The sequence below is a fragment of the Hemitrygon akajei genome, chromosome 9 (assembly GCF_048418815.1).
Source record: "Hemitrygon akajei chromosome 9, sHemAka1.3, whole genome shotgun sequence".
Classification (NCBI taxonomy): domain Eukaryota; kingdom Metazoa; phylum Chordata; class Chondrichthyes; order Myliobatiformes; family Dasyatidae; genus Hemitrygon; species Hemitrygon akajei.
The window spans coordinates 129,651,416-129,678,469 of NC_133132.1; the positions used below are offsets into that span (position 1 = coordinate 129,651,416).

General features: G+C 39.0%; 1 protein-coding gene across 4 annotated transcripts in view; it reads right to left on the reverse strand.

Moving 5' to 3' along the window:
- Positions 1 to 27,054, reverse strand: part of LOC140733532 (kelch-like protein 29) — a 431,638-nt gene that overhangs the window by 101,821 nt on the left and 302,763 nt on the right. For 2 of the 4 annotated variants that reach the window (XM_073056976.1, XM_073056977.1), the window contains 2 exons: positions 10,979 to 11,062; positions 2,946 to 3,084 (listed from right to left, as the gene is read on the reverse strand). In XM_073056976.1, the coding sequence (XP_072913077.1) occupies positions 2,946 to 3,084; positions 10,979 to 11,062 (223 nt within the window). The remainder of the gene's footprint in view (positions 1 to 2,945; positions 3,085 to 10,978; positions 11,063 to 27,054) is intronic. The other 2 variants (XM_073056980.1, XM_073056979.1) reach the window with 1 other exon arrangement.

A 27,054-nucleotide genomic window follows, 5' to 3' on the forward strand; every position in this document is an offset into this window, starting at 1 on the left:
AGACTGGAAGAAATGAGGCAGACTGCCCATACCGAAGCACCAAAATTGAAGCAATAATCTGATAGCATGTTAACAGATATGCACTAGATTTGCTGGCAACCCATCAAATCTACACCATCTGCTAGGAAATATATTTTCCAATTGGGGAGTATCCAAGAAGAATATCTCCACTATATGCATCCAATATTTTTAGATTTTCTTCAGAGAAATAAAATGTTAACTCTTTGTGTAAGGGACACAAGGAACAACACTGATTTCTTTCTCAGAAAATGAAGTTTATTTTTTCCCCAGTGGAAAAGATTATTTGAAATAAATTTCAGGCAGATAGCACAGGATTAGGCAGTGGGGATTCTATAGTGGGCATTGTTCAGGTGATGAATGCACTACAATTTCTTCTCTATTGACATCAATTGTATCTTGTGGGCAATGGGAAAAAAGAGACGATGATTGTGAAATTCTATCATCAATCATCCCTGCAGTATGTAGGTGCCAAACGCAGACATGAACTGATTCTGTGCAAGCTGCAGCCCTGAACTGTTGAAGTGATTTCAAAGAATCATTGATTGCAACAAATACCTAGAGATATTTTAATGGAATTATCAATGTCACCCCAGTTTAAACTGAACTACATGTACAATTAGCTCCATAAACATGGAAGTATACTAATCAGTCCTCTTGGCTTGACAACTATATATAAAATTTTGTTTCAATGCAGATTACTAATAGGTCCATTGAAGAAGTATTCATGGCTCAGCTGTGGTGTAAATAGCCTGCGTGATATAAAATATTGATTCAAATTAAATTAAATTGTGGTATATACTGCATCTTTACCAATTAACTTTAGTCAATTAATGATAATTCATAAAACCCTTAATAGTTCATTCTTTAAGATTATGTTTCAAGTAAAAGGCATTATTTTAATTGCATACAATGTGATACAGTAATTTAATCTCAATGTTACTCAGCAGTTTATGTAACTTATTGAATATCAGTTCAGTACACTGACAATATAAATCAAAAACAATATATAAAATAAAGTGGTTTAATTTTCTTAAACTTCAAAATTACTGTATATAAAAAGTATATAATACAAGTAAATGATGCAAAAACAAACAGGTAAATTGTAGTGAAGTTACAATCTTGCTTGATTTGAGCATTTTATTAACTTAGGTTTAAAGTAATCTGGTACAAAGTAAATTGGGTAATAAAATGATGTTCAAGGCAAAGGTGGTGCTCATTTGGTCCATCATGTTCATGCTATCCAAATAATCAATTATTTAGTTGATATTGATAGCCTGACTTTTACTGACGGGGCCTAGCAGGGATTCATATGGAAAGGACAGAAACTTGTCTGCAGATATTTGATGGGTGGAAGAACTGTTCAGGATGCTACGGCAGTTTACAACATTTAAGAGTCAAACACACGGGAAATGGCCTTCTGACCCAACACATCCATGCTGACTGTGCTGCCCAGCATGCTCGTCCCATCTGCTTGCATTCAGCCTATAGACGTCTAAACCTCTTCTACCTACGTACTTAACTAGGTGGCTTTTAAATAATGTTAATAATTCCAAGAAGAACAAAAATGTAATATTGCTAAGACTTCTAAAATCACCAATATTTACAACTAAAAATAAAGAAAAGAAAATGTTAAAAATGTGAAGTTTCACTAAAAGAACAAATAATTCTGTCTCCTCTGAGATGAATGGGATTGCAGATTGTGGGCCAGGTCTATGCTGATGCAGTGTAACCTGCTCAGGAACCTGTAGAGTAACCTCGCAAGAACTTCAGAAAGCTCAATTGTATTTCATGTGCATGAACTGGGAAGATATTAACAGGGTTTGCCCAAGTGAAGTGCTGAATTAGTTGGCCCTTCAGGACAGAGCTTCCCAGTTCCACCAAACTGCCCAAAACCCGGGAAAGCCAACATGAATATATTGCAAGGACTTACAACTGAATGATGTAGAAGCTTAATATTGATTAAAAGGAACCTTCTGATGTTGCAATGCTTGGAAATAAATAGATATTATGCCAGGAAAGACTCTTTGACCTACGATCTGATGTTATGTAATTTTCACATGTTGTCCAACTAAATTAAGATGCATCTAAGGATATCCATTAAAACAGATTTAATGGACCAGATAATAGAAGTTTAAGAATGCGAAAAATGACTATAGAAGTTGAAGGCCTTTTAAAGGCCAAAGTCAGTCCAATTATTTCCACTTACTTCCTGGCAGCACAGAATAAAAAAAAATCCTTATAATCATTTTTATGCTTCTATAACATTGATCTAGTTGTATAATCATGTACTTGTAGTATAACAGGATACCCATGAGCCAAATCATAACGTCAATTGACAAAAAAGTGCTATTCAAGCTAAACTGTTTGATTTGTAGTTTATTGTATTTCCTTGTTATGAAAACGACTTGGTAAAAGTTAGCACATCTAAATTGCTCTAATCTTTTTGACATAAAGCAAACTAAGGCTTTCACACTGGCTAGTTATGTACAGAGAAATACAATATTTGTGTTGTCAAGGTGATCCCTATGTTATATACCTTTTGGCAAATTGCTGCAGATAGCTGAAAATGATCTTTCTTTGAAGAGCAGAAATTAAAAAATAAAAATGAATTTAAGACAATATTATAGCATTTTTGTGCAGAAAAGTCTCCAAAGAACATGCTTTTGTTAAACAAATTACGGTCCTCAGTCATGGAACATCTCATTTCTTCACTCCAAATTGAAGCAGCTATTAATTAAAAGTATATTATTCAAATAAACCCAAGTGTAGTTCCAATTTAAAAATACATTCATCTGAAATGATAGAAGGAATGGCTACTGGCCCTGTGACAGGAAGTTCTATCTTCATAAATCTGCAAGAGAGGAAAGCAACACGAATGAACCCTACAAAAGAACGGCCCAGATGACAGCTTGAGGAAGGCAAACCTTTTGATCAGTTCCTTGAAATATAAGCTGCAGGAAGCTAGAACATTTTGATGGACTTCAAACTCTTTGCCTTCAACAGTTATTTTCAGGTCTGTAAACTCTTTCGCTCTGCGCTGCTGGTTCAACTCCTTCAACATTTCTGCAGAACAGAGAAGACAGACATTGCCAGGGTTCCCATGACGAAATTTTTGAATGAATTAAAGAAACAAATACCTGGTAAACTCTAGCTGAGTCAGACATGTTAACGTTTGCACATAAAGGGCAATGGCAAAAAAATAAAATTGATTGATACAATGTGCAAAAAAAGAAGCACACACACTTGGCTTAATAAACAAAAGAACTAAAGAAATCCTCTCAGAACTTGAAGGGCAAAATAAAACTTAGCCTCATCAACAAAACTAAAGACAAAAGACAATATGAGTCTCAGCACAGAAAGACAAGAGGAGAAAATGAAACAATTAAAATATTTATATTACCTACTAATTACTATATAGAATCAACCCCATCAAATAAAAAGACTGAATACTTCAGTTTGAGAACTTACTGTTTCATTGAAATATGGCACAGTAAACTGAAAATAAAAGACACTAAGAACTCAATTGGCTAGAGCAAAATATACCTGGAGGAACAAGAAGTGTTCATTAAAAATGTTGAAACTCACTTCATGAATTTTAAAACTGTCAAGCAACAAATATATTCCTATTCAACTAGAATTTATCTTTGACTCGATAGGGATTATTAAATTTATAAACGTTATTACTTTGGCACAAAATGCAAATGGAACATGTCTGAAATTAAACAGATTGCTTATCAGTTTTATGTGTTTGAAACTGGTAAACATTAAGCATTTACACTGAAATAAAACATTTGATCTGATACAGCCTTGTAGACAGAAGTTTAAATTATTAAGAATGTTTAGCAGAGATAACTTAATACATTGTGCTTTTATGAAAAATATTGAAATATGCTTACAGATGCTAAAAGCTAAAATACCTGTGAGAGCCAAATTGATTGACTGGTTGCAGCCATTCATTTGAATTTATGAAATTGGCCCTAGCAGCAGTATAAAGTAGCTACCCGTTTTAAATGCTTCTTTTCCTTTTAAGGTAATGAAGAAGATAATCAGGTGGGTTTCTGATCCAGCACCACCCATTCTGCCCTATTGCTGAAGACCAATTTCACCTCCCAGTGAATCTAAGTTCAGTTATGTAATTACTGAGTGATGTCTAAAATGGGCTCATTTTTAAACATGGAGGAAAGGACAGATTCTAATCAGTTACAGAACACAGACGTTTGTATAAAACTTACCTATGCAAGAAACTTACGCCCTTTGTTTAGTTTTATCAGTATTCAGTATTACTCCTGAAGAGTGAACCATTTGTACAGCGTATTAATTCAGGAACAGATAGGTGAAGCTCCAGTCTGTAACAATGTATTTTCCTTTTAAAAATGAATGGTCCTACCATGTCCCCACACTTTCATTGTGAGAACAGGGTGTAAAAAGTAACTTTGATGATGCTTAGATTTAAAAAATTGAGAAAGATAATAGATGTAATAACCCTTTATGAAGAAGTTGTTTCTTTCCGTTTGAAAACCACACGTGCACTGTATCGTCATTAGCACTGCTAACCATAGATCATTCCATACCTATGTTGCTTAAATTCAGGAAATTATTGCAACTGAATATTAAATCATAAATTTCATAATCTGTGTGCTCCGCGATTCTTTTTGGCACAGATGGTCTATAGGCCTCTAATTCCACCTCCTAGAATAGGGGCTCCTCGTTCAGTCACAGGGCTGAATAATCCTTGTGACTTCTCCATAGTTTCTCAGGTTGCCCTTCAAGTTTACCCTCCTTTAAAAAAAAATCCATTAACACAAAGGGCTCCTTCAAGAACACCAATTAGCTCTGCAGTGCAGAGGTAGAATTTGTCCAGTGAAGAGATCTGAACTGAAGAGCCAGTTGGGACTGAAATTCAATCAATTCCAATCATACATAGAAGATATTGGATGACAAAAAAACAATCAACATTTCCATCTCAGTTTTTCTAAGGATCACATTTCAAATTAACTCCGGTCCACTTCTTACCTTTTTAATGATTCCAATCCCAATTTTCATTGGATTAGCTATATTCTAAATCTGACTATACTTATTTCTCCAGTTTTCTGGCTTCAATACACTCTTCAATTCATTAAATTCTGAACACTGATGTCACCTTTGCAAGGTTCAAACAAGAGCAACATTCCATTCCCCATGTAATAAATAGTTCTTTCCAACATTATTTGTGCACACAAACTTGTGCATTTTGTATCCATAACTTGTAGTTTCTTTCCTTTATAATTAGCCCCAAGCTTGCTTATTTAGATAGAATGTTCCCATTAAATCTTTTTGCTCTATAACAGGGAAAAATAATTTAATTTTTCCCGTAAGTCCTTTCATTTGTTTCATCAGTGTTTCATTTTCCACATTCATGTATGTTGAATGACAATTAAACTTGAACTTGAAAAATAAGCAGAGTTTCTATGTGATTCCTTTACAAGCCAATGCTCAGGAGTTTAGGGTTTGCAGCTAAATAGTGAAGTATGGGACAACAGAGAGAGATGTCCATAAAGATGTAGTGATTTCTATGGTTAAAAAAAAAATCCTCTCTCCCAATGTATCCACTTACAGTACAGGCATCAATTCAAGATGGTTCCTAGCCTCCAACTGTAAGAAAGTTATCAAGTTGGTCAAGCAGGAAGCACACAAAGAGAACTCACATTTTTAGTTAATACTTTAAACATTTAACAGAAGACTAAATAATGTCTGGAACTTACAGTATCATCAAATAAACTTTTTTTAATATTAAGAGTGGTAAAATTATATTTTGAAATACTCAGAATACTGTAATACCCCTACATAAAATTAGATCTTTTAGAACCAGATATTTTACCAATAATTAAGGCCTAGTATGCCATTAAAAACTCACTTAAACCTGGTGGCAGCAAAATGCAAAATTTTGTACAATTTTTAAGAGCAGGACCGATCTCTTAAGTTTAGGTCAACTTATTTGACAAGGTGCCACACATGAGGCTGCTTACCAAGTTAAGAGCCCATGGTATTACAGGAAAGTTACTAACATGGTTAGAGCATTGGTTGATTGGTAGGAGGCAGCGAGTGGGAATGAAAGAGTCCTTTTCTGGTTGGCTGCCACTGACTACTGGTGTTTTGCAGGGGTTGGTGTTGGGATCACTTCCTTTTATGCTGTATATAAATGATTTAGATGATGGAATAGATGGCTTTGTTGCCAAGTTTGCAGATGATATGAGGATTGCTGGAGGGGTAGGTAGTGTTGAGAAAATAGGTAGGATGCAAAAGGACTTAGATAGCTTAGGAGAATGGGCAAGAAAGTGGCAAATGAAATACAATGTTGGTAATGCATGGTCATGTACTTTGGTAGTAGAAATAAATATGTGAACTATTTCCTAAACAGGGAGAAAATCCAGGAACCTGAGATGCAGAGAGATTTGGTCTACAAAGAACAAAAACAAAACGTACGTTACTTAAAAAAAATCAGAAAACAGCAATCAAAATTCTTTAGACACATCACGCGAAGAGAGACGTTAGAACATTTAGTTACAACTGGAAAGCTGGAAGGAAAAAGAAGCAGAGGCAGAGAGAGAATGAAAATGACAGACGGATTAACATCATGGTTAGTAACGGGGGAGGCAACAACTACAATTCAGAGGGTCAGGGACCATGATAGGTGGAGAGACATGATTGTCCACGCTGAACGGCAAGGCACCTGAACTATGTGCAGAACACCCTGAAGGTTAACTTGCAGGTTGGGTCGGTGGTGAGGAAGACAAATGCCATGTTCACATTCATTTCAAGAGGTCTAGAATACAAGAGAAAGGATGTGATGCTGAGGCTTTATAAGGCACTGGTGAGGCCTCACCTTGAGTATTGTGAACAGTTTTGGGCCCCTCATCTTCGAAAAGATGTGCTGGTATTGGAGAGGGTCCAAAGGAGGTTCACAAGGATGATTCCAGGAATGAAAGGGTTATCATACGAGGAACGTTTGATGGCTCTGGGTCTGTGATCGCTGGAATTCAGAAGGATGAGGGGAGGATCTCATTGAAACCTTTTGAATGGTCTAGGACAAGAGGGCACAGCCTTAGGACAGAGGGGCACCCTTTCAAAACGGAGATACGGAGAAATTTCTTTAGCCGAAGGGTGGTGAATTTGTGAAATCTGTTGCCACATGCAGCTGTGGAGGCCAGGTGGTTAGGTATATTTAAGGTAGAGATTGATAGGTTCTTGATTGGACAGGGCATCAAAGGTTACGGGCAGAAGGCTGGGAACTAGGGTTGAGGAGGAGTCAGAGAACAAAAGGATCAGCTATGATTGAATGGTGGAGCAGACTCGATGGGCCAGATGGCCTAATTCTACTCTTGTGTCTTATGGTCTATTTTCTTTGATTGTGACAACATCGCCTAAACACTTAGAAAGTGGAGCAAAATGTGGGGATTCACCTTTAAAAACACCTGTGGAAACCGCCAAAACTGCTATTGTTTTATATACAATAGTTTTCGTCTTCAATCACAAAATTCAGGCAAGGACATGAACCTAGCTTGATATCACTGTGTCCTCATGACAAAAATGGACGGCAAATCCACATAATGATCATTAAGTACTGTCAACACTCATTGTTCTTATTTCAGATTCACTGACCTTGGTCTTGGTAATAATCTTTTTCAATAGTAATTACTGGTTCCAAATATAATTCTTCTCATGCTCTACTTTAAAGCGTACAATCTACCAGTTTGAAACTCTTCTGTGAGCCTGTATCTGATATGTAGTTGTACTGGAAGTAGGTGACTTTCATTAAGCTTTCTGTCCGTGATAATTTGTTCAGTATTTTTTGCACTGAATCCTTTTTGTTCCTTTCGTCTCATTTTCAGTTTTGTCCATTGAATGTTAATAACATTATGAAAATTAAAGGAGGGTGACAAATGCACTGGAGCCACTGATGTATGGAGCATCACAGTGGTTTCATGCATTATACCACTTAATGCCTAAATTAAGCTGTCAAGATAAATGCCTAGAAAGTCATTCCTACTTTGAAGTACCAGGTAATTTATTTGTGCAATGCACACTGTCTATGAACAACATTCAGTTGGAATGCGTCTATATACCGCATTTGGTGCAACAATCCAGAAGGAATTTCTAGGCAAAACCACTTTTCCAAATGGACGAAGAGTAACATTAGAAGTTAAACAGATACTCCTTCAAAACTATTAGTAGAGGCCAGCGAGCAGGTTGCTCATGTCTCCTCTTGACCACAGGTGTGCCCATCAGACCTGAAGAGGGAAAAAATAGGGAGAGAAAAGCAAGTGGATAACAAAAGTTTCCCGAGATTTAAGCATGTCAAACTCTCAGATCTGTGCTATTTCAGCCATTAATCAAAAATTGAAGACTTTTAATCAAGTAATACAGCATACAGTTGTAACAAATTCAGTTCCACATAAATGTCCCTCAGCACGTTTTCCTAATTTGAGGTCATACATTAATCACTGTAAATAAATCACACTCCATTAAAGTGAATCAGTAGTTCTTTGGAGTTGGATTTTATTTGGCACAGAACTCCCAGAAAACAGACAATGACATAACAGCAATGTTCCAAGAACATGTTGTGCTTCAGTGTGAACAAATTCCAAAAAATGAAAGCCTCCACCACACAAATGTCCTTCCCAACACAACCACCAACTTATTAGGTTAAAGTTCAAGTTTAATTTAAAGGGATTTTACCAAATACACAAAAAAATACTACCTTCGAAGAAAAACACCGAAGAGCTTTGAATGGCATCTCAAACTATGATTGATGTTTTCCAGAAATGAAAGGATATGGGTTCAAAAAGAGAAGCAAATGGGAGAGGAGAATAAATCTAGGCGTGACCCCTGGGAAAATTACTGGAGCAACCCAGTATAAAGATGGTGTGCTGTCTGATAACGTAAGGCAGAGCAAAAACCTTCAGGAGAGTTACTCCAACTCTCTTTACCATTAGAAATGTGACTGACAGCACAACATTCTGCAGCTGAGACACTTCAGAGATAAGTATGTTCATGTCAATAACTTCACGGTCTCAGCACTTTGGTATAAAATCTTTTATACTGCCTTGTCTAAGAGTGAAAATTATCATTATTTCTTCCAAAGATTTGAGTCTATTGGCAAAGCTGACAGTGGCTACCCAGAGTACCTTAGAACACTTCTTATGCAATATGACCTGCTTGACATTCATAAGACCATAAGACAAAGGAGCAGAAGTTGGCCATTTGGCCCATCGAGTCTGCTTTGCCATTTCATCATGAGTTGATCCAATCTCCCCTTTAGTCCCATTCCCCCGCCTTCTCACCATAACCTTTGATGCCCTGACTACTCAGAAACCTATCAATCGCTGCCTTAAATACAACCAGTGACTTGGCCTCCACTGCTGCCTGTGATTCACCACCCTCTGGCTAAAAATTTCAGTACGCATCTCTATTCTGAATAGGCACCCTGCAATCCTCAAGTCATGTCCTCTCGTACCAGACTCCCCCACCATGGGAAACAACTTTGCCACATCCACTCTGTCCATGCCTTTCAACATTCGAAATGTTTCTATGAGGTCCCACCTCATTCTTCTAAACTCCAAGGAGTACAGTCCAAGAGTGGTCAAACGTTCCTCATATGTTAATCCTCTCATTCCCGATATCATTCTAGTGAATATTCTCTGAACCCTCTCCAATGTCAACACATCCTTTCTTAAATAAGGAGACCAAAACTGCACACAGTATTCCAAGTGAGGTCTTACCAATGCCTTATAGAGCCTCAACATCACATCCCTGCTCCTATACTCTATTCCTCTAGAAATGAATGCCAACATTGCATTCGCCTTCTTCACCACCGACTCAACCTGGAGGTTAACCTTAAGGGCATCCTGCACGAGGACTCCCAAGTCCCGTTGCATCTCAGAACTTTGAATTCTCTCCCCATTTAAATAATAGTTTGCCCGTTTATTTCTTCTATCAAAAGAAGACCTCCCTGCACTTCCAAACAAAAGTGATCACTATTTATCAAGATAAATTGAACAAAAAAAATAAACAATTTTCTGTAACTGTTCACAAACTTCCTGTGCCAAAAGGGAAAACTAAGCACTTTAACAGCAAGCACTGTGTTGGAAGAATTAGGAGAGCTGCTGTTGCACCAGGTTCCAGCACTTGGAGTCTCTCATAGCTCAATGTCAGTAGTTACACTAGGGTAATGTGAACCACCATGTAAACTTCTGTTGGGGGTTGGAGGGGAAGTAGAGGGCATAACTCTTGGTCATAGGGTCCTGATCATGAAGCAGAGATTTGGGAGTAGTCTGGAAGGCTCAGTTGTCAGGGCTTACTTTGGCGATGATTGAGGCTCTCATTTGGAGGGGAGGAGATCCAAATGCTGTAGGGGAGGAGAAGAGGGGGAGACTGAAGGGTGGATAAATAAAGGTTCAATAGCAATAGAACAGGATTATGGATGATTCTTGGGGGACGACTTCCAGATGGTGACTGTCAAGGATTGTGGGTGTTTACTGGAAACATCAGTGTTCCTCCTAGGTCTCCAATAATCCTGCAAAAAAACAGTTGTGGATTCAGTCCTTCTCACATGCATTTAGCTGCAGAGTTTTCCCCAAGGCCTAGCAAACAGGGCTGCCCAAAAATAACTCAAGATAGAAGATCTAGAACTTGCTGAGCATGGCTTTCCAATACACACAATTGTACCATACATACACTTCTGGGTCCACAAGGATTAACTTGCTGCTTGATAGTATCCACAACCCATTGGCTGAATCTCTATGTGGTTAGGGTACTTTCTACTTAAACTGTTTGCATGTGTGGAACAAAATAAAGTCCTGACCCAATTTTGCAGTCTTTCGAAACTAACATTGATCAATACTTCTGAATACTCCTGATGTACAGAAACATTTACCTAAAGATAACAAATATACAATGATTCAATGAAAACACCTCTTACTCTTTGAAGTTCCTATGAATAAAGTCCTTTTCCCATACATTAACCTCTTTCTTCCAGCAACATTCTCTGAACTGCCCCCAATATCTGAGGAAATGAAACAAAAGAAGTTCATATGTAAGCACAGCAAACAAATGGGATTTTTTTTAAATAAATTTTGTTTTAATTCAATTTTCAAATGGTTACAGAAGGAAAATTATCAACCCTTCCCCCCTCTCCTTAACCCCTCCCCCCAACACATCCCTGTAGAAAGAGAAAAAAAAAATGAGAAAAAAAAAGAAAGAAAGAAAGAAAGAATGCCTGGATATCGGAAGATCCCCACATGCTCCACGGAGTTCATAATAGCTTTAATATATATATTTATTTCTTTCCCCAAATAACCAATAATTTTATCTTCCGAGCACCTATATATTTAATCCTATCTTTTGTAAATAAGGGCGCCAAATTTTCAGAAATATTTCATATTTATCTCTTAAATTATAAGTAATTTTTTCAAATGGAATGCAGCTAAAAACTATATCTATTTTCATTTTCTTAATGTATGTTAAAATTCTTTTTCTTTTCAACGGTCCATTAAGCCCATTAACATTAAAACTTTAAAAATTCAGTAAATTAGTCATTATTTTTAACAGGGTTACTCCAGTCTATAGTAATATCTAACTTTTCAACTTTCATAGTACCTTGGGGAATCTTTTTAAAATTCTTCTCCCAGAGAATTGTGGGGGTCTGGAATGCACTGCCTCGGAAGGTAGTGGAGGCCAATTCTCTGGATGCTTTCAAGAAGGAGCTAGATAGGTATCTTATGGATAGGGGAATCAAGGGATATGGGGACAAGGCAGGAACCGGGTATTGATAGTAATTGATCAGCCATGATCTCAAAATGGTGGTGCAGGCTCGAAGGGCCGAATGGTCTACTCCTGCACCTATTGTCTATTGTCTATGTGTCTCCCCCCCCCCCCCGATTGTCCAGGCAAAGAAAGAAAGATTAAAGAAAAATAGATTATAAAGAAAAAAATAACAAAATACCCCCCTACTAATGTTGTGAATAAAGAAAAAACACAACATTACCCCCCTCCATTGTGCGGGTCATGGCAATCTCCATGATTACACACGTGAATCCCGTAGCAATCGACCCGAAGTTCCCCCAGCTCCCCCGTAACATAAAAAAGTATATATAAGAGAAGAAAATATAATATCACTACTCTCGATTAATATTTCTCAAATTTTTACCTTTCTCTCCCTGTATCATATAATTAAGAATATATTTAAATATTCTTCTGTCCTTAAACATCCATCAACTCCATTCATTGTCCCTGTCTTCATCTTTAATCCATTTCACTTTTAAATCTTTGGCTGTGGTTAGCGAATATTTGGGAGTTCTTGTGCAAATTCTTCCGCATCCCGATAATCAGTAAAAGATCTTCTTTTTCCGTCATCCAAAAAAATTATCAGGGTTGCCGGGTGGCGCAATATAAATTTATAACCCTTTTCCCATAAAACTTTTTTCGCTGGGTTAAATTCTTTCTTTCTCTTCAAAAGGTCATAACTTATATCAGGATAGAAAAGAACTGTTTTCCCTTCTATCATCAATGGCCCGTTTCTCTTTCTGGCATGTTGGGCAGCCGCCTTCAGGATCTTTTCTTTATCTTGACATCTTAAGCATTTTATCAAGATTGATCGTGGGTTTTGATCAACTTGAGGTCTTGATCTTAAGGCTCTGTGAGCCCTTTCAATTTCAATTAACTGGGTTCCTTCTTCCATTTCCAAAATTTCCGGAATCCATTTTTGAAAAAAATTTATTGGATCCTCTCCCTCTATACCTTCTTGGAAGTCCAACAATCTTAATATTAGTTCGTCTGTTAAAATTTTCAAGTACATCCACTTTTTCAAACAACCGTTTTCTTTCTGATGTCCAGGCAGAAATATTATCTTCCATTTTATTCACTCTATCAATGGTGTCTCCCATTATTTCTTCCAAGTTTTTAATTTTCTTGTCCATTTTGTCCTGTCTTTTCATCATTTTATCAAACATAATCTTCATATTGTTAATATCTTTTTTATTACTTTTAATGCTTTTAATTCATGTATTATTTGCACCGAAGTTTTTTTTATGTCTCCAATATCACCTCCAACCTCTTCCTGTTGCTCTTCTTTGTTTGTCTCTTCATCTTCATCTGATTTATCCAGAGAATCTGATTCCACCTCATATTCACTTTCACTTTCAGTTCTGATCATAGCTGGGATTTGTAGTTTGGGTTGCTCGTGTTTGCGCATGCCCATTCCTTCACACATGCGCAATTCCTGTTGCTCTTTTTTTTTGGAAACGGTTGATGTTGCCGCAGTTTCCTGTTCTGTATCGCCGGAGGTAAAATGCACTTGAGCCCGAGGCTCTTTCATGGCTGCCGGCCTTGATTCTTTTCCAACTTGTGTTGTCTTCAAAGTAGTAGTTTTCTTCTGCTTCTGTTTAGGAGACATATCTTAAGACAATCCTGAGTAGTTTATAAGTAATTTTTAAAAAGTATTTACTAACTTTTCTTCACTTAAACATTATTTTACTAGTTTTTTACGGGAGAGCTGGATATCCATGTCTCGATCCTACGTCATCACGTGACGTCCCCACAAATGGGAATATTGTCCTTTATTCCAAGGTGTAAAGAATAGAAAAGTAGGGAAGCTTTGATATAACTTTATAGGCCACTGCAGAGACTAGATCTGGAGTGCTACAAAGCTTTGGTCGCCATACTCACGGAATGAGGTACCAACATTATAGGGAATGCAGAGGAGTTTCAGTGGGTTTGTTCCACGGATGGTGGAATCTGATGTACAAGAACAGTAGAGAAACACGCTCACTAGAGCTTGGGAGGTGATGTAATTGAAACATACAAGGTTCTGCGAGCGATTGATCAATAGCTTAATATATCTTTATCCCTTTGCAGACTCCGTACCTACAACCTTGTTTCCTTTTTTTCTCTGTTTTTGAATTAACAACACATCAGGTTGCAACGGATCTGGTCTATTCAACTGTGCTAGTAAAACAGATTCTAAATAGTTGAGGCCTTGGCAATAATCCCCATTGCACCCTACCAGTTACACCCTCCTAAACTGAAAGTGATGTCAAAAGAAAATGCCAAAAGCAATATGAATAATATTAACCAGCAAGTTACTCCTTATAAATACAGGAGAAGTGGGGTACAGTTTCATACAGCAAATGTGATTGTATTCATCCTGGTTTCATCATGATTAGCCCAACCTCTATTACCTTATATAGTATTTTGTCAAGTACTGCCACAACGAATTCCATTACTGGCTCCCCTTTATTCATCTGCTTCATATTAGAAAAAACCTCACAAACATGCCTCAAATGCTATTTCCCTGTCATTAACATGCTAACTTTGCTTGGTATTATTTTGTTTCTCATAATATCATGCTGTTATTTCCTTTCAGGATTTACTCAATGGACAGATGGCAGATTAACAAGCTGATTTCTTTCTCTGAACTCCCTCCACATCTACAATGTCCTGAATAAGAATGCTACATTAACAGTTTTCTGATTTGTGGGATTCTTCCAGAACCTAAGGAATTTATGGTAGATCACATACAAGGCCGCCAACATTTAGCCACTTATTTTTTCAGGGTCTCATATCTGTGCCAAAAGTCCCAGAGGACTTGGCCTCTAATTCCAATAGTTTATCTCAACAGGTTATCAGACTGCTTAATTCATGCTGACACAGCTGTATTTCTATGTTATATTGACTATCCTGTTGTATGTAATATTTATTATAAATTACTATAATTGCACATTGCACAGTTGAATGGAGATGTAACATGAAAATTTTTACCCCTCATGTATGTGAAGGATGTAAGCAATAAAGTCAATTCAATTCATAGTTTTGCTCTAGTATTTTAAACAATTTTAAGCTAATCCCTCCTTTTCTCTGATGATTTTCTTAAATGTTTTCTACAATGTAAACAGATGCAAACTATTTGGTTAATGACTGCCATTTCCACACTTCCCAGACTCATTCATGGAGGGACAAATATTTATTTTAGTCACCCTTTTACTTTTGGCAAATGTCAAATGTACATTGTATGCACAGGCATCTGCATAATACAACTCACAACCTTTGCAGTCTGAGAAGCCCCAGTGTTTTTACTCCTTCCCTTTTAAATGGACAATAACTTCCGTAAAAACATTAATTGTTAAAGTGTAAAAGAAAAAACAGAGACACAAGCATAGAATACAAAAACATGATAATAATACACTTGAAAGCCTCCATTTGAACAATATGCTTGTAGAAGATCTTTGTTTGAATAAGTATTGAAACATGAAACTAACACCAGATTGCATTCATTCAGATATTACCAGGGTGGGAGTATGCAAACCAACATGTGCTGAAGTTCGGGTTGCTGTCAACAGGAAAGCTGAAGGTAACTGGTGAAAAATCATTTTATTTTGAAGGGATTATGCTAGGGTAAGCAGAGATGGCTTATTATTGTTAGTCAGCAATGGGAATATGCAAATTTATGACAATCACGCAAAAAATAACGAACACGTACTCAGGGGATGATCAGAATGTCCTTAAACATGTGGAATTTATTATCCCACTATTCAGAATGTGGAATTTTCCATTACAAATTGTTGTTGTAGTAGAGATCAAAACTGCTCTTAGATAGAGTTAGCTGCTCAATGAAAAATAAAAACACTGTAAGGCAGAGGAAGGGTGAAGTAGGGTGATTTTAGATCATTTTCCACACTGGTTGGCTGTTTCTGTAATTTTACATTTTATTATTTCATACAGATTTAAAATCTATCCTTTTATTATCTAGTAACTTCCTTTAAATACAACATTAAAAGTCTGTAGCTAAGGTTTCTAGTAACATCTATTTCTAAAATTTTATGAATGCTCCAGGACAGCATTAAGACCCTTGCTTGAGAAGAACAAAATATAGTAGATATACAACTCAAATTGCTTGGATGATATGCTTTATCGGGCAAGCAACAGAAATGCTAGAGAAAGGGGAAATGCAATGAATATCACGATTCTTTTGTCAGGGGATAACATATCCAACCCAAATATCCAAAAGCTGAGGCCTACTATGAGGCTGAATACAATCTGTGGAATGACGAGGATCTGGACAAAGAAGTAATTCAAAGATTTGAGAACCATCACAGTGGAAGAGATTATAATTCATCAGCATCTTAGCAAACATACTCTCCAGCCCTTTTTATTTGCAGCATGAAAAAGATTAAAGTTCAACTTACAGGACTTTATACAAGATATCACTCCTATGTATAAATAAATGGGAAAGCTACACACCATACGTATATTGTTGGCTAGGATTTTCTACTATGTAATTTCCATTGAAATGGATGGTGGGAGCAGGTGGGGGGAGAGAAATTACAAGTTAGTGAAAACGCAAGCTCAAAAGCCCAGGTTTTCACTAAAATCTGACTTAGATCTATGAAACCAGCTGATGCTTTAAATGACAATAGTACTTACCTTTGCTAAAGTGAACAGACAGGGTATATACGTATGTGCAAAAGAGTAACACAAAATGCTGGGGGAGTTCATCAGATCAGGCAGCATCTGTAGAGAGGAATAAAGCATTGACATTTTTGCCCAAGATTTTCGTCAGGACTTGACGAAGAGCCTTGTCCAAAATGTCGACTCTTTATTCCTCTTCATACATGCTGAGTTCCTCCAGTATTATGCATGTTATTCTGGATTTCCAACATCTCTAGAATTTCTTGTGATTATATATGTACTATATTATGGAAAATTTTACATTCAAGCTTAAAACCAGTGATAATTATTTGCTTTGTACAAAATCAGAAACACATCTGCATAAGCTAATTTAGAAATTCAAGAACTTCAACTTGTACAAAATAATGTTTCTCTTGAGGAATTGCCATCGAGGTGGTACTTTTAGCTCACAAAGAAAGCTAGAGATGGCTATCCATTGCTACAGACCTCAGCAATGATGGCAGCAGAACAGAGACCAAATTACACAACTGGGAACAGCACTGTTGTACATTCCAATTGTAATAGTTTTGTAAATTCAATCACAGAGATCTTTCTCAAATGTTGTGTAAAAGTTGTAATCAATTCTTAAGACAATCTTTCAGAAATATTTGATTTTTTCCCCTCTGTTGCAACCTTTAAAAAACAGAGCAGTTCTCAAGTTGTATTGTCAAAGCTTTAATGCTACTGCTTATGCTGCAAGCTGCATAGTAACTATAATATCTTCTGAATTAGATCATGTGATATCACTGCAATTCTAAGTACATCAGTTGCTGCATACACCTTCTGTAAATATGCAACTATTGATACTAAGTCTCCCTTTTGAAGCAGATTCAATCAGCCTAGTCTTTTGTAAGTCCACATTTTCTTTTTAATTGTATTACTTAATCATTTAGTATTGGTAGCCCTATACAACAATGGTCATTTTTCTATGAAGTAATAAAATCTTCATTTTTTATTTATGTTATCTTGAGAATAAAAGATTCTATTTATATTGGAGAAAGCAATATGCTTATTGTAATGAGAAACACCACTGATAAGAATTAACAATTCTTCAATTTTTGCTGCCTCTTCTGAATCAAACACTTCAGGTTGATAAGAGTGGGGTCAGATGAAGGGTAAGTTTTCTTCAAGCTGGTTTACTGATGATGTTTAATCTCAACCACTAAATTAAGTCCCACATTGCATTGGGAGTAAATCCAATTTACTACTTTCTTGCCCTGCTGTCTTCCTGTTGATTTTAATAATCCTAGGTTAATCCTTCCTTACTTTCCTGGACTTTAAAACTACAGATGCTTTACCAAGTAATTACTAACATTTTTTAAAGTGATGTCCAACCAGTTTATGCTTGTGAGATATATAGTGAATTCTACACTCCAGAGATGAGGATGGTACCTACTTGCACAGTAGCCTAATCCAGAACACTCCCTACCTAATGGAAATCCAAACCTATCAGTCAGACTAAAAGTGAAGCCCTAAAGTACATCCTGAGCTGAACCTCAATAACATGGGATACAAACTTGTTTCCTGTAAAAAAAAAGTTTGCCTGTCTTCCTATGGAATCTGCCTGAATAAACATCTAGACATAAACAAGAGAAAATCTGCAGATGTTGGAAATCCAAACAACACACACAAAATGCTGGAGGAACTCAGCAGGCCAGGCAGCATCTATGGAAAAGAGTAATAAGTCAAAACGTTGACTGTGCTCTTTTCCATAGTTGCTGCCTGGCCTGCTGAGTTCCTCCAGCATTTTGTGTGCGTTGCTCTAAACGTCCAGACAAAACAGTTTCAATGCCTTTCCTTATTTTCTGCAGTTATCGATTGCCCTATATGTATTGTCTACAGCCTGCAGAACATCACCATGGTTCACCGTTACCATCTTGCTATCTTCTATTTCCAAGAAAATTACTTCTGGATGAAACCTTTTATCTTTGCAATGTAATCCTGAATCACTGGGGAATGAATTAAGGCTTCTATGGAAAATTAAAGTACTACACCCATATTCAGACAGTAGGTGTCAAATACAACATTTTTGTATTGTAGAGTCAATCCTGTAAGGCTGCTGGGCCAGACAACATCTGAGGCTGAGTACCCGGGGACTGTGTACACAAACTCACTGATGATCTTGTGGGCATCTTCAACACTTCACTCATCCAGGCTGCTGTCCCCGCATGCTTCAAAGAACTCTAAGCTTTCTGAACTAAATGACTACAACCCAGTGGCAGTGATACCCATCATCATAAAGTGCTTTGAATGGCTGGTATGGCACATATCAAAAACTCCATTCTTGCCACACTGCACTCATCAATATGTTTACTGACAGAACCAATCTGTCATACACCTGCCCCTGGCACACTTAGAAAACAAGGACACTTGTTTTATGTCTGAATGCTGTTTCTAGATTTCAGTTTGGCAGTCAACACTATTGTCCCACAGCCCTTTGTGAACAAATTCCCAATCCTTCTTTCTAAATACTCCACTGTGCAACTGTGTGCTGGACTTCATAAGGAACAGACCTCACCTAGGCAGGATGCACAACCGCTCCTCCCTTCCCATCATCCTCAGCCCCCCCAGGGCTGTGTGCTGAGCCCACTGCTGTACACTCCGCTCACACACAACAGCATGGCCAACCATCTGAGTAGTCACACTGTTAAGTTCGTCAATGACATGACAGTGTTGGGGGCTCATCACCAACAATGATGAGACAACCTACAGAGAGGAGATGGAAGAGCTCGAGGCCTTGAGCCAGGCAAATAACCTCTTCTTCAATGTTAACATGTCAAACCAAGTGTAACAAGTTATAAACCAGAAGAACTCAGACCTCTCACACCGGCAGCACAGCAGTGGAAAATGCGATCAGTTTCAAACCCCGAGAGTACAGATTTCTCACAACCTCTCCTGGTCCCAGAACACATGCCACATAAAGAAGAAAGCACACTTATGCCTCCACTTGCTGAGGAGAGCTGGACTATACCTATTCACACTCATGACCTACAGATGTGCTGTGGAAAGCATTCTAACACAATGCATGGTACGAAAACTGCACTGTGTAGACAGGGTGTACAACAGAAAAGCAAAACTGCCCAACATATCATCAGCACTAGCCTACCTATCATCAAGGACATTCAGTGTATATACAGTGAGATACCAGCAAAAGGCCATCCTGCTCATAATGTTTGTCCCACCCCATCAGGGGTGAGTCTATGTAGCATTCATACCAGGATCACCAGTCTCAAAACAGTTACTTTCACGAAGTTGTAAGGCTGATCAACACTTCCACCCACTAACTCACCCCACAACTTCCTCACCATCGCTGTATTTATATTTATTATAGTTTTACTTTTGGCTTCTTTATCTTATTACTTCTTTCTGCACTGCATTGGATCCGCAGTAACAATTATTTCATTCTCCTTTACAATTGTGTATTGGAAATGACATTAAGCGACCTTAAATCTTGGTATGCAGTTTCGTGGATTTACTATGTTCCTGTAACTACTACCATTGCAGTCTGATTGGCAATTTTACCTACGCAGTTCTATACTTAAAAGAAACGGTGGCAACATAATTAAGAACACAGAGCATTGAGCATAGAAGAGTACAGCATGGCATGAGCCTTTCGGCCCACAATCTCGTGCTGATTTATCAAAACCTATTCCACAATCAATGCAATCTGCCATTCCTATATAACCCTTCAGTTGGTACATCTATGTATGTGCCTAAGAGTCTCTTAAATGTCTCTATTGTATCAGCCGTGACCATCACTCCCAATAGCGCATTCCAGGTACACAGTTCACACTGTGTAAGACCTGCCTCTGATATCTCTCTTAACTAAACTGTCTTCCACTCACCATAAGTGATTGCTTCATGTTTTTTCAAACTGATCAGTATTTTCCACTGCGGGGTGGGTTGTATATAGGCAATGAATACCACTGATCATTTATGTGTGTCAGGTGGCGCCATTGCTGGATTAGAGATGGAGTGATCCCAGAACTTGGATGGAGTGAATTTTATCTGATCCTTGATTCAGCGGTCCTCAAGATGGTCTGATACCGACCACCAAGAGTAGGCGGCTTCTTGGTTACTCTGGTGGAGAATTATGTGCTGGATGCAGAGACTGGTGGTGTGGGTAGGTGAATATGTGCTGGGCACAGAGCACATAATTCTCTGTAATTCCCACCATCTCCAATGGGATCCCACCACCAAGCACATCTTTCCTTCCCCCCCCATTTTTTGCTTTCCACAGGGATTGCTCCCAAATGACTCCCTTGTCCATTCTTTCCTCCTCACTGATCTCCCTCCTGGTACTTATCCTTGCAAGCAGAACAAGTACATTTCCCCCTACACCTCCTCCTTCACTACCATTCAGAGCCCCAAACAGTCTTTCCAGGTGAGGCAACACTTCACCTGTGAGTCTGTTGGAGTCAGCTATGGTATCCAGTGCTCTCAGTGAGACCTGACATAGATTGGGAGATTGCTTTGCCGAGCATCTACGCTCTGTCTGCCAGAAAAAGCAGGATCTCCCAGTGGCCACCCATTTCAATTCCACTTCCCATTCCCATTCCAACATGTCAGTCCACGGCCTCCTCTATTGCTGCAATGAGGCCACATTCAGGTTATTAGCCTCCAACTTGATGGCATGAACATTGATTTCTCGAGCTTCTGATAACTGCATCCTGTCCTCCACTTCTCCTTCATCGTTCCGATTTGCCTTTCTCACCTCATCTCCTTACCTGCCCATCACCTCGTCCGGTGCTCCTCCACATTCCCTTTCTTCCATCGCCTTCTGTCCTCTCCTATCAGATTCCCCCTTCTCCAGCCCTTTATCTTTCACCAATTGCCTTCTGAACTCTACTTCACACTCCCTCCTCGCAGTTTCAACCATCACCTGCCACCTTGTACTTCTTCCTCCCCTGCCCCCACCTGCTTACTCTGACTTTTCATTTTTTTCCCAGTCCTGTTGAAGGATCTCAGCCCAAAACATCAACTCTTTACCTTTTTTGCACAGGTGCTGCTTGGCCTCCTGAGTTCCTCCAGTATTTTGTGTTGCGTTGCTTTGATTTCCTGTATCTGCAGATTTTTGTTGGTTTCCTTAAATATACCCAGTGGGCTGGCCTACAAACAGCCGTCCAAGACGACAAATTCCACAGATTCACCACCCTCTGACTAAGGGAATTTCTCCACAATTGTTCAAAGGGACACCCTTGTATTCTGAGGCTGCGCTCTCCAGTCTTGGATTCTTCCACTATTGGAAACATTTGCCTATGTCCACTCTACATAGGCTGTTCGGTATTTGGTAGACGTCAATGAGATCTCCCCTCACTCTTCTAAACTCCTGCAAGTACATGCCCAGAACTATCAAGCCATCCTTGTACGTTAACCCATTAATTTCTGGGATCATTCTCGTAAACATCCTCTGGCCTCTCTCTATGCCAGCACATTCTTCCTTAGATATGGGACCTAAAATTGTTTAAAATACTCCAAACGTGGTCTGACCAATGCCTTGGAGAAACACAGGAAACCTACAGCACAATACAGGCCCTTTGGCCCACAAAGCTGTGCCAAACATGTACTTTCCTTAGAATTACCTGGGCTTACCCATAGCCCTCTATTTTTCTAAGTTCCATGTACCTATCCAGGAGTCTCTTAAAAGACCCTATCGTTCCCGCCTCCACCACCGCCCATTCCACACACTCACCAATCTCTGCGTAAAAAACTTACCCCTGACATCTCCTCTGTACCTACTTCCAAGCACCTTAAAACTATGCCCTCTCATGCTAGCCATTTCAGCCCCGGGAAAAAGCCTCTGACTATCCACACGATCAATGCCTCTCATTATCTTGTATACCTCTAACAGGTCACCTCCCATCCTCCGTCACTCCAAGGAAACAAGGCTGAGTTCACTGAACCTGTTTTCATAAGACATGCTCCGCAATCCAGGCAACATCCTTGTAAATCTCCTCTGCACCCTTTCTATGGTTTCCATGTCCTTCCTGTAGTGAGGTGACTGGAACTGAGCACAGTACTCCAAGTGGGATCTGACCAGGGTCCTATATAACTGCAACATTACCTCTCGGCTCAAACTCAATCCCACGGTTGATGAAGGCCAATGCCTTCTTAACCACAGAGTCAACCTGCACAGCAGCTTTGAGCGTCCTATGGACACAGACCCCAAGACCCCTCTGATCCTTCACACTGCCAAGAGTCTTATCATTAATGCTGTATTCTGCCATCATATTTGACCTACCAAAATGAACCACCTCATACTTATCTGGGTTGAACTCCATCTGCCACTTCTCAGCCCAGTTTTCCATCCTATCAATGTCCTTCTGTAACCTCTGATAGCCCTCCACACTATCCAAAACACCCCCAACCTTTCTGTCATTAGCAAATTTATGAGCCCATCCCTTCACTTCCTCATCCAGGTCATTTATAAAAATCATGAAGAGTAGGGGTTCCTATGTCAGATCCCTGGGGCACACCGTTGGTCACTGACCTCCATGCAGAATATGACCCATCTACAACCACTCTTTGCCTTCTGTGGGCAAACCAGGTCTGGATCCAAAAAACAATGTCCCCTTGGATCCCATGCCTCCTTACTTTCTCAATAAGTCTTACATGGGGTACCTTATCAAATGCCTTGCTGAAATCCATATACACTACATCTACAGCTCTACCTTCATCAATGTGTTTAGTCACATCCTCAAAAAATTCAATCAGGCTCATAAGGCACAACTTGCCTTTGACAAAGCCATGCTGACTATTCCCAATCATATTATGCCTCTCTAAATGTTCATAAATCCTGCCTCTCAGGATCTTCTACATCAACTTACCAACCACTGAAGGAAGATTCTTTGATCTATAATTTCCTGGGCTATTTCTATTCCCTTTCTTGAATAACGGAACAACATCTGCAACCCTCCAATCCTCCAGAACATCTCCCGTCCTCACTGATAATGCAAAGATCATTGCCAGAGGCTCAACAAACTGCTCCCTCGCTTCCCACAGTAGCCTGGGATACATCACATCCGGTCCTGGTGACTTATCCAACTTGATGCTTTCCAAAAGCTCCAGTACATTCTCTCTCTTAATATATATATGCTCAAGCTTTTCAGTCAGCTGTAAGTCATTCCCACAATCGCCAAGATCCTTTTCCATTGTTAATACTGCAGCAAAGTATTCATTAAGTACCTCTACTATCTCCTCCAGCTCCATACACAATTTTCCATTGTCACACTTGATTGGTCCTATTCTCTCACATCTTATCCTCTTGCTCTTCATATACCTGTAGAAAGTCTGGGGTTTTCCTTAATCCTGCCCGGCAAAGCCTTCTCATGGCTGCTTCCGGCTCTCCTAATTTCATTCTTAAGCTCCTTCCTGCTAACCTTATAATCTTCTAGATCTCTATCATTACATAGTTTTTTGAATCTTTCGTAGCTCTTCTTTTCTTCTTGGCTAGATTTTCAACAGCCTTTGTACACCATGGTTCCTGCACCCTACCATCCTTTCTCTGTCTCATTGGAAAGTACCTGTGCAGAACTCCACACAAATATTCCCTGAACATTTGCCACATTTCTTCAGTACATTTCCTTGAGAAAATGTGTTCACAATTTATGCTTCCAAGTTTCTTCCTGATAGCCTCATATTTCCCCTTACTCCAATTAAATACTTTCCTAACTTGTCTGTTCCTATCCCTCTCCAATGCTATGGTAAAAAAGATAGAATTGTGATCATTATCTCCAAAATGCCCTCCCACTGAGAGATCTGACACCCGACCAAGTTCACTTCCCAATACCAGATCAAGTACAGCCTCTCCTCTTGTAGGCTTATCTACATACTCTGTCAAGAAACCTTCCTGAATACACCTAACAAACTCCACCCCATCTAAACTCCTTGCTCTAGGGAGATGCCAATCAACATTTGGGAAATTAAAATCTCCCACCACGTCAACACTGTTGTTAATATACTTTTCAAGAAGCTGTCTCCTTATCTGCCCCTTGATGTCCCTGTCTATTAAAAAAAAACACCTAGTAGAGTTATTGTCCTCTTCCTGTTCCTAACTTGCACCCAGAGACTCAGTGGATAATCCCTCCACGTCTTTCTCTTTTTCTGCAGCCGTGACACTATCTCTGATCAGCAGTGCCATGCCCCAACCTCTTTTGCCTCCTTCCCCGTCCTTTCTGAAACATCTAAAACCCAGCACTCTAAGTAACTATTCTTGTCCCTGAGCCATCCAAGTCTCTGTAATGGCCACAACATCATAGCTCCAAGTACTGATCCAAGCTCTAAGCTCATCCGCTTTGCTCATAATATTCCTTGCATTAAAATAGACACATCTCAAACCATCAGTCTGAGAGCATCCCTTCTCTATCACCTGCCCATCCTCCCTCTTGCACTGTCTACAAGCTTTCTCTATTTGTGAGCCAACTGTCCCTTCCTCTGTCTCTTTAGTTCGGTTCCCACCGTGTGCTGTTATAAAATAACAGCATTTCACCTTTGCTTTTATATTTTAGTCTTCTTGAAATGAATGCTACCATTGCATTTGCCTTCCTTACTACTGGCTCAAATTGCTAGTTAACTTTTAGGGAATCCAGCACTCGGACTTCAAAGTCCCACTGCACCTTTGATTTCTGACTTTGCTACATTTAGGAAAATTGTTTACACCTTTATTTCTTCTACTAAAATGCGTGACCAGTATATTTGCCTACACTGTATTCCATCAGCCACAGATTAGCCCATTCTCCTACTCTGTCTAAATCCTTCAGTTGACTCCCTGGATTCCGAACACTACCTGCCCCATCCACCTAGCTTTGTATCATCCACAAACTTAGCCACAAAGCCATAACTTCCATCATCCAAATCAACAGTATAAAACATGTCAAGTAGTGAACCCAATTCTGACCCCCACAAAACACCACTAGACACCAGCAGCCAACCAGAAAAGACTCAATTCATACCCACTCTTTGCCTTCTGCCAGTCAATGGATCATCTATCCGTGCTAGTATCTTTGCTGTCATACCATGGATTCTCTCATTTGAAGCAGCCTCATGTGCAACACGTTGTCTAAGGCCTTCTGAAAATCCACATAAACACCACCACCAATGCTTCTTTGTCTATCTTGCCTGATATTTTCTCAAAGAATTCCAACAGATCTGCTTGCTCCTTGAGAAAAACACGCTGACTTTGGTCTATTTTATTATGTGTCTCCAAGTACCCCAAACCTCATCCTTAAAAATAAGACTCCAACATCTTTCCAACCACTGAAGTCAGGCTCACTAGCTTATAACTTCCTTCCTTCTGCATCCCTCCCTTCTTAAAGAGTGGAGTGACGTTTGCTATTTCCCAGTCCTCCGGAGCCATTCCAGAATCTAGTGTTTCTTGAAAGATTACTGCCAATGCCTCCGCAATCTTTTCAGCTATCTTCTTCAGAACCATGGGGAATAGTCCATCTGGTCCAGGTGACTTATATATCTTCCTTCAGACCTTTTAACTTCCCAAGCACCGTCTCCATAATAATAGTATCTGCAGTCCTTTCTATCCCGACACTTCTGAATTTCTGGCATGCTGCAGGTGTCTTCCAAAGTGAAGACTGACACAAAGCACTTATTCAGCTCCTTTGCTATTTCTTTGCTCCCCGTCTAGTGGTTGCTGAGTGTCAGTTGTTCCACAGATCTTCTCTAACAGCTCTGATATTTTGCTTGTTCCAGCAGAAGACAATTTTTGGCATTGTCATTGTCTTCTTCAACAAGGTCAATGACATAACAAAATCTTCAACCTCCGCACCTAGAAGTCTGGTCTTTCAAAAGCTCGGGAAATTGCCTACAAAACAGCTTTCTATATTTTGGTAGTTGGTGATTGGGAATTTAATTACAGACTTAAAATATCAAACACAGGATCACACTGACTGTACAAGAGAAGCAGGCAGTTTCGTAGGCAAAGTTAATTTCAACGTGAGAGCCGAGCAATTCATAGATAAGCGTTTACTTGCAAAAGCTGTTATTAAAAGGGTGATAAGATCATTTAAAAATCTGTCAGTCATGTCATGAGATAAAAGCAAAGTAATCCACGTACATTTAAAAATTGATCAAACATTTAAAATGCATTTAGTTGAAAAATGAGAATGCATTTCCTTAAGGTCTATCTTATTTCAGGCAGAACTCACCTGATATTGAGGGCAGCTTTATTAAGAGACTGGATTTTTTTTTTACAAAACAAATTACATAATGAGGCAATCCCAAGATCATGGAATTCTAAACTTCATCCTTGTATGGTCCAAATTTGCATAAGATAGGGGCAAAGACTGGTGAAGTTTACAAGGTGGCAGATACAGGTTGACCCTGGGAGTATCTTGGCCCCTCCAGAATTTTTCTTTGGGGATTGAGATCTTTAGAAAAGCTGCTGGGGCATTTCATGCAGCCCAGGGACAGAGTCTGGGCAATGCTTCCCACCTGACAAAGGCACTCCATGACATATTTTCCAACTCCACAGTGTGGGCAGATGCAACACCATGGGCATACTGGTGTTGCCCTTGAAAATCATCTGTCCTCTCACTGGCTTTG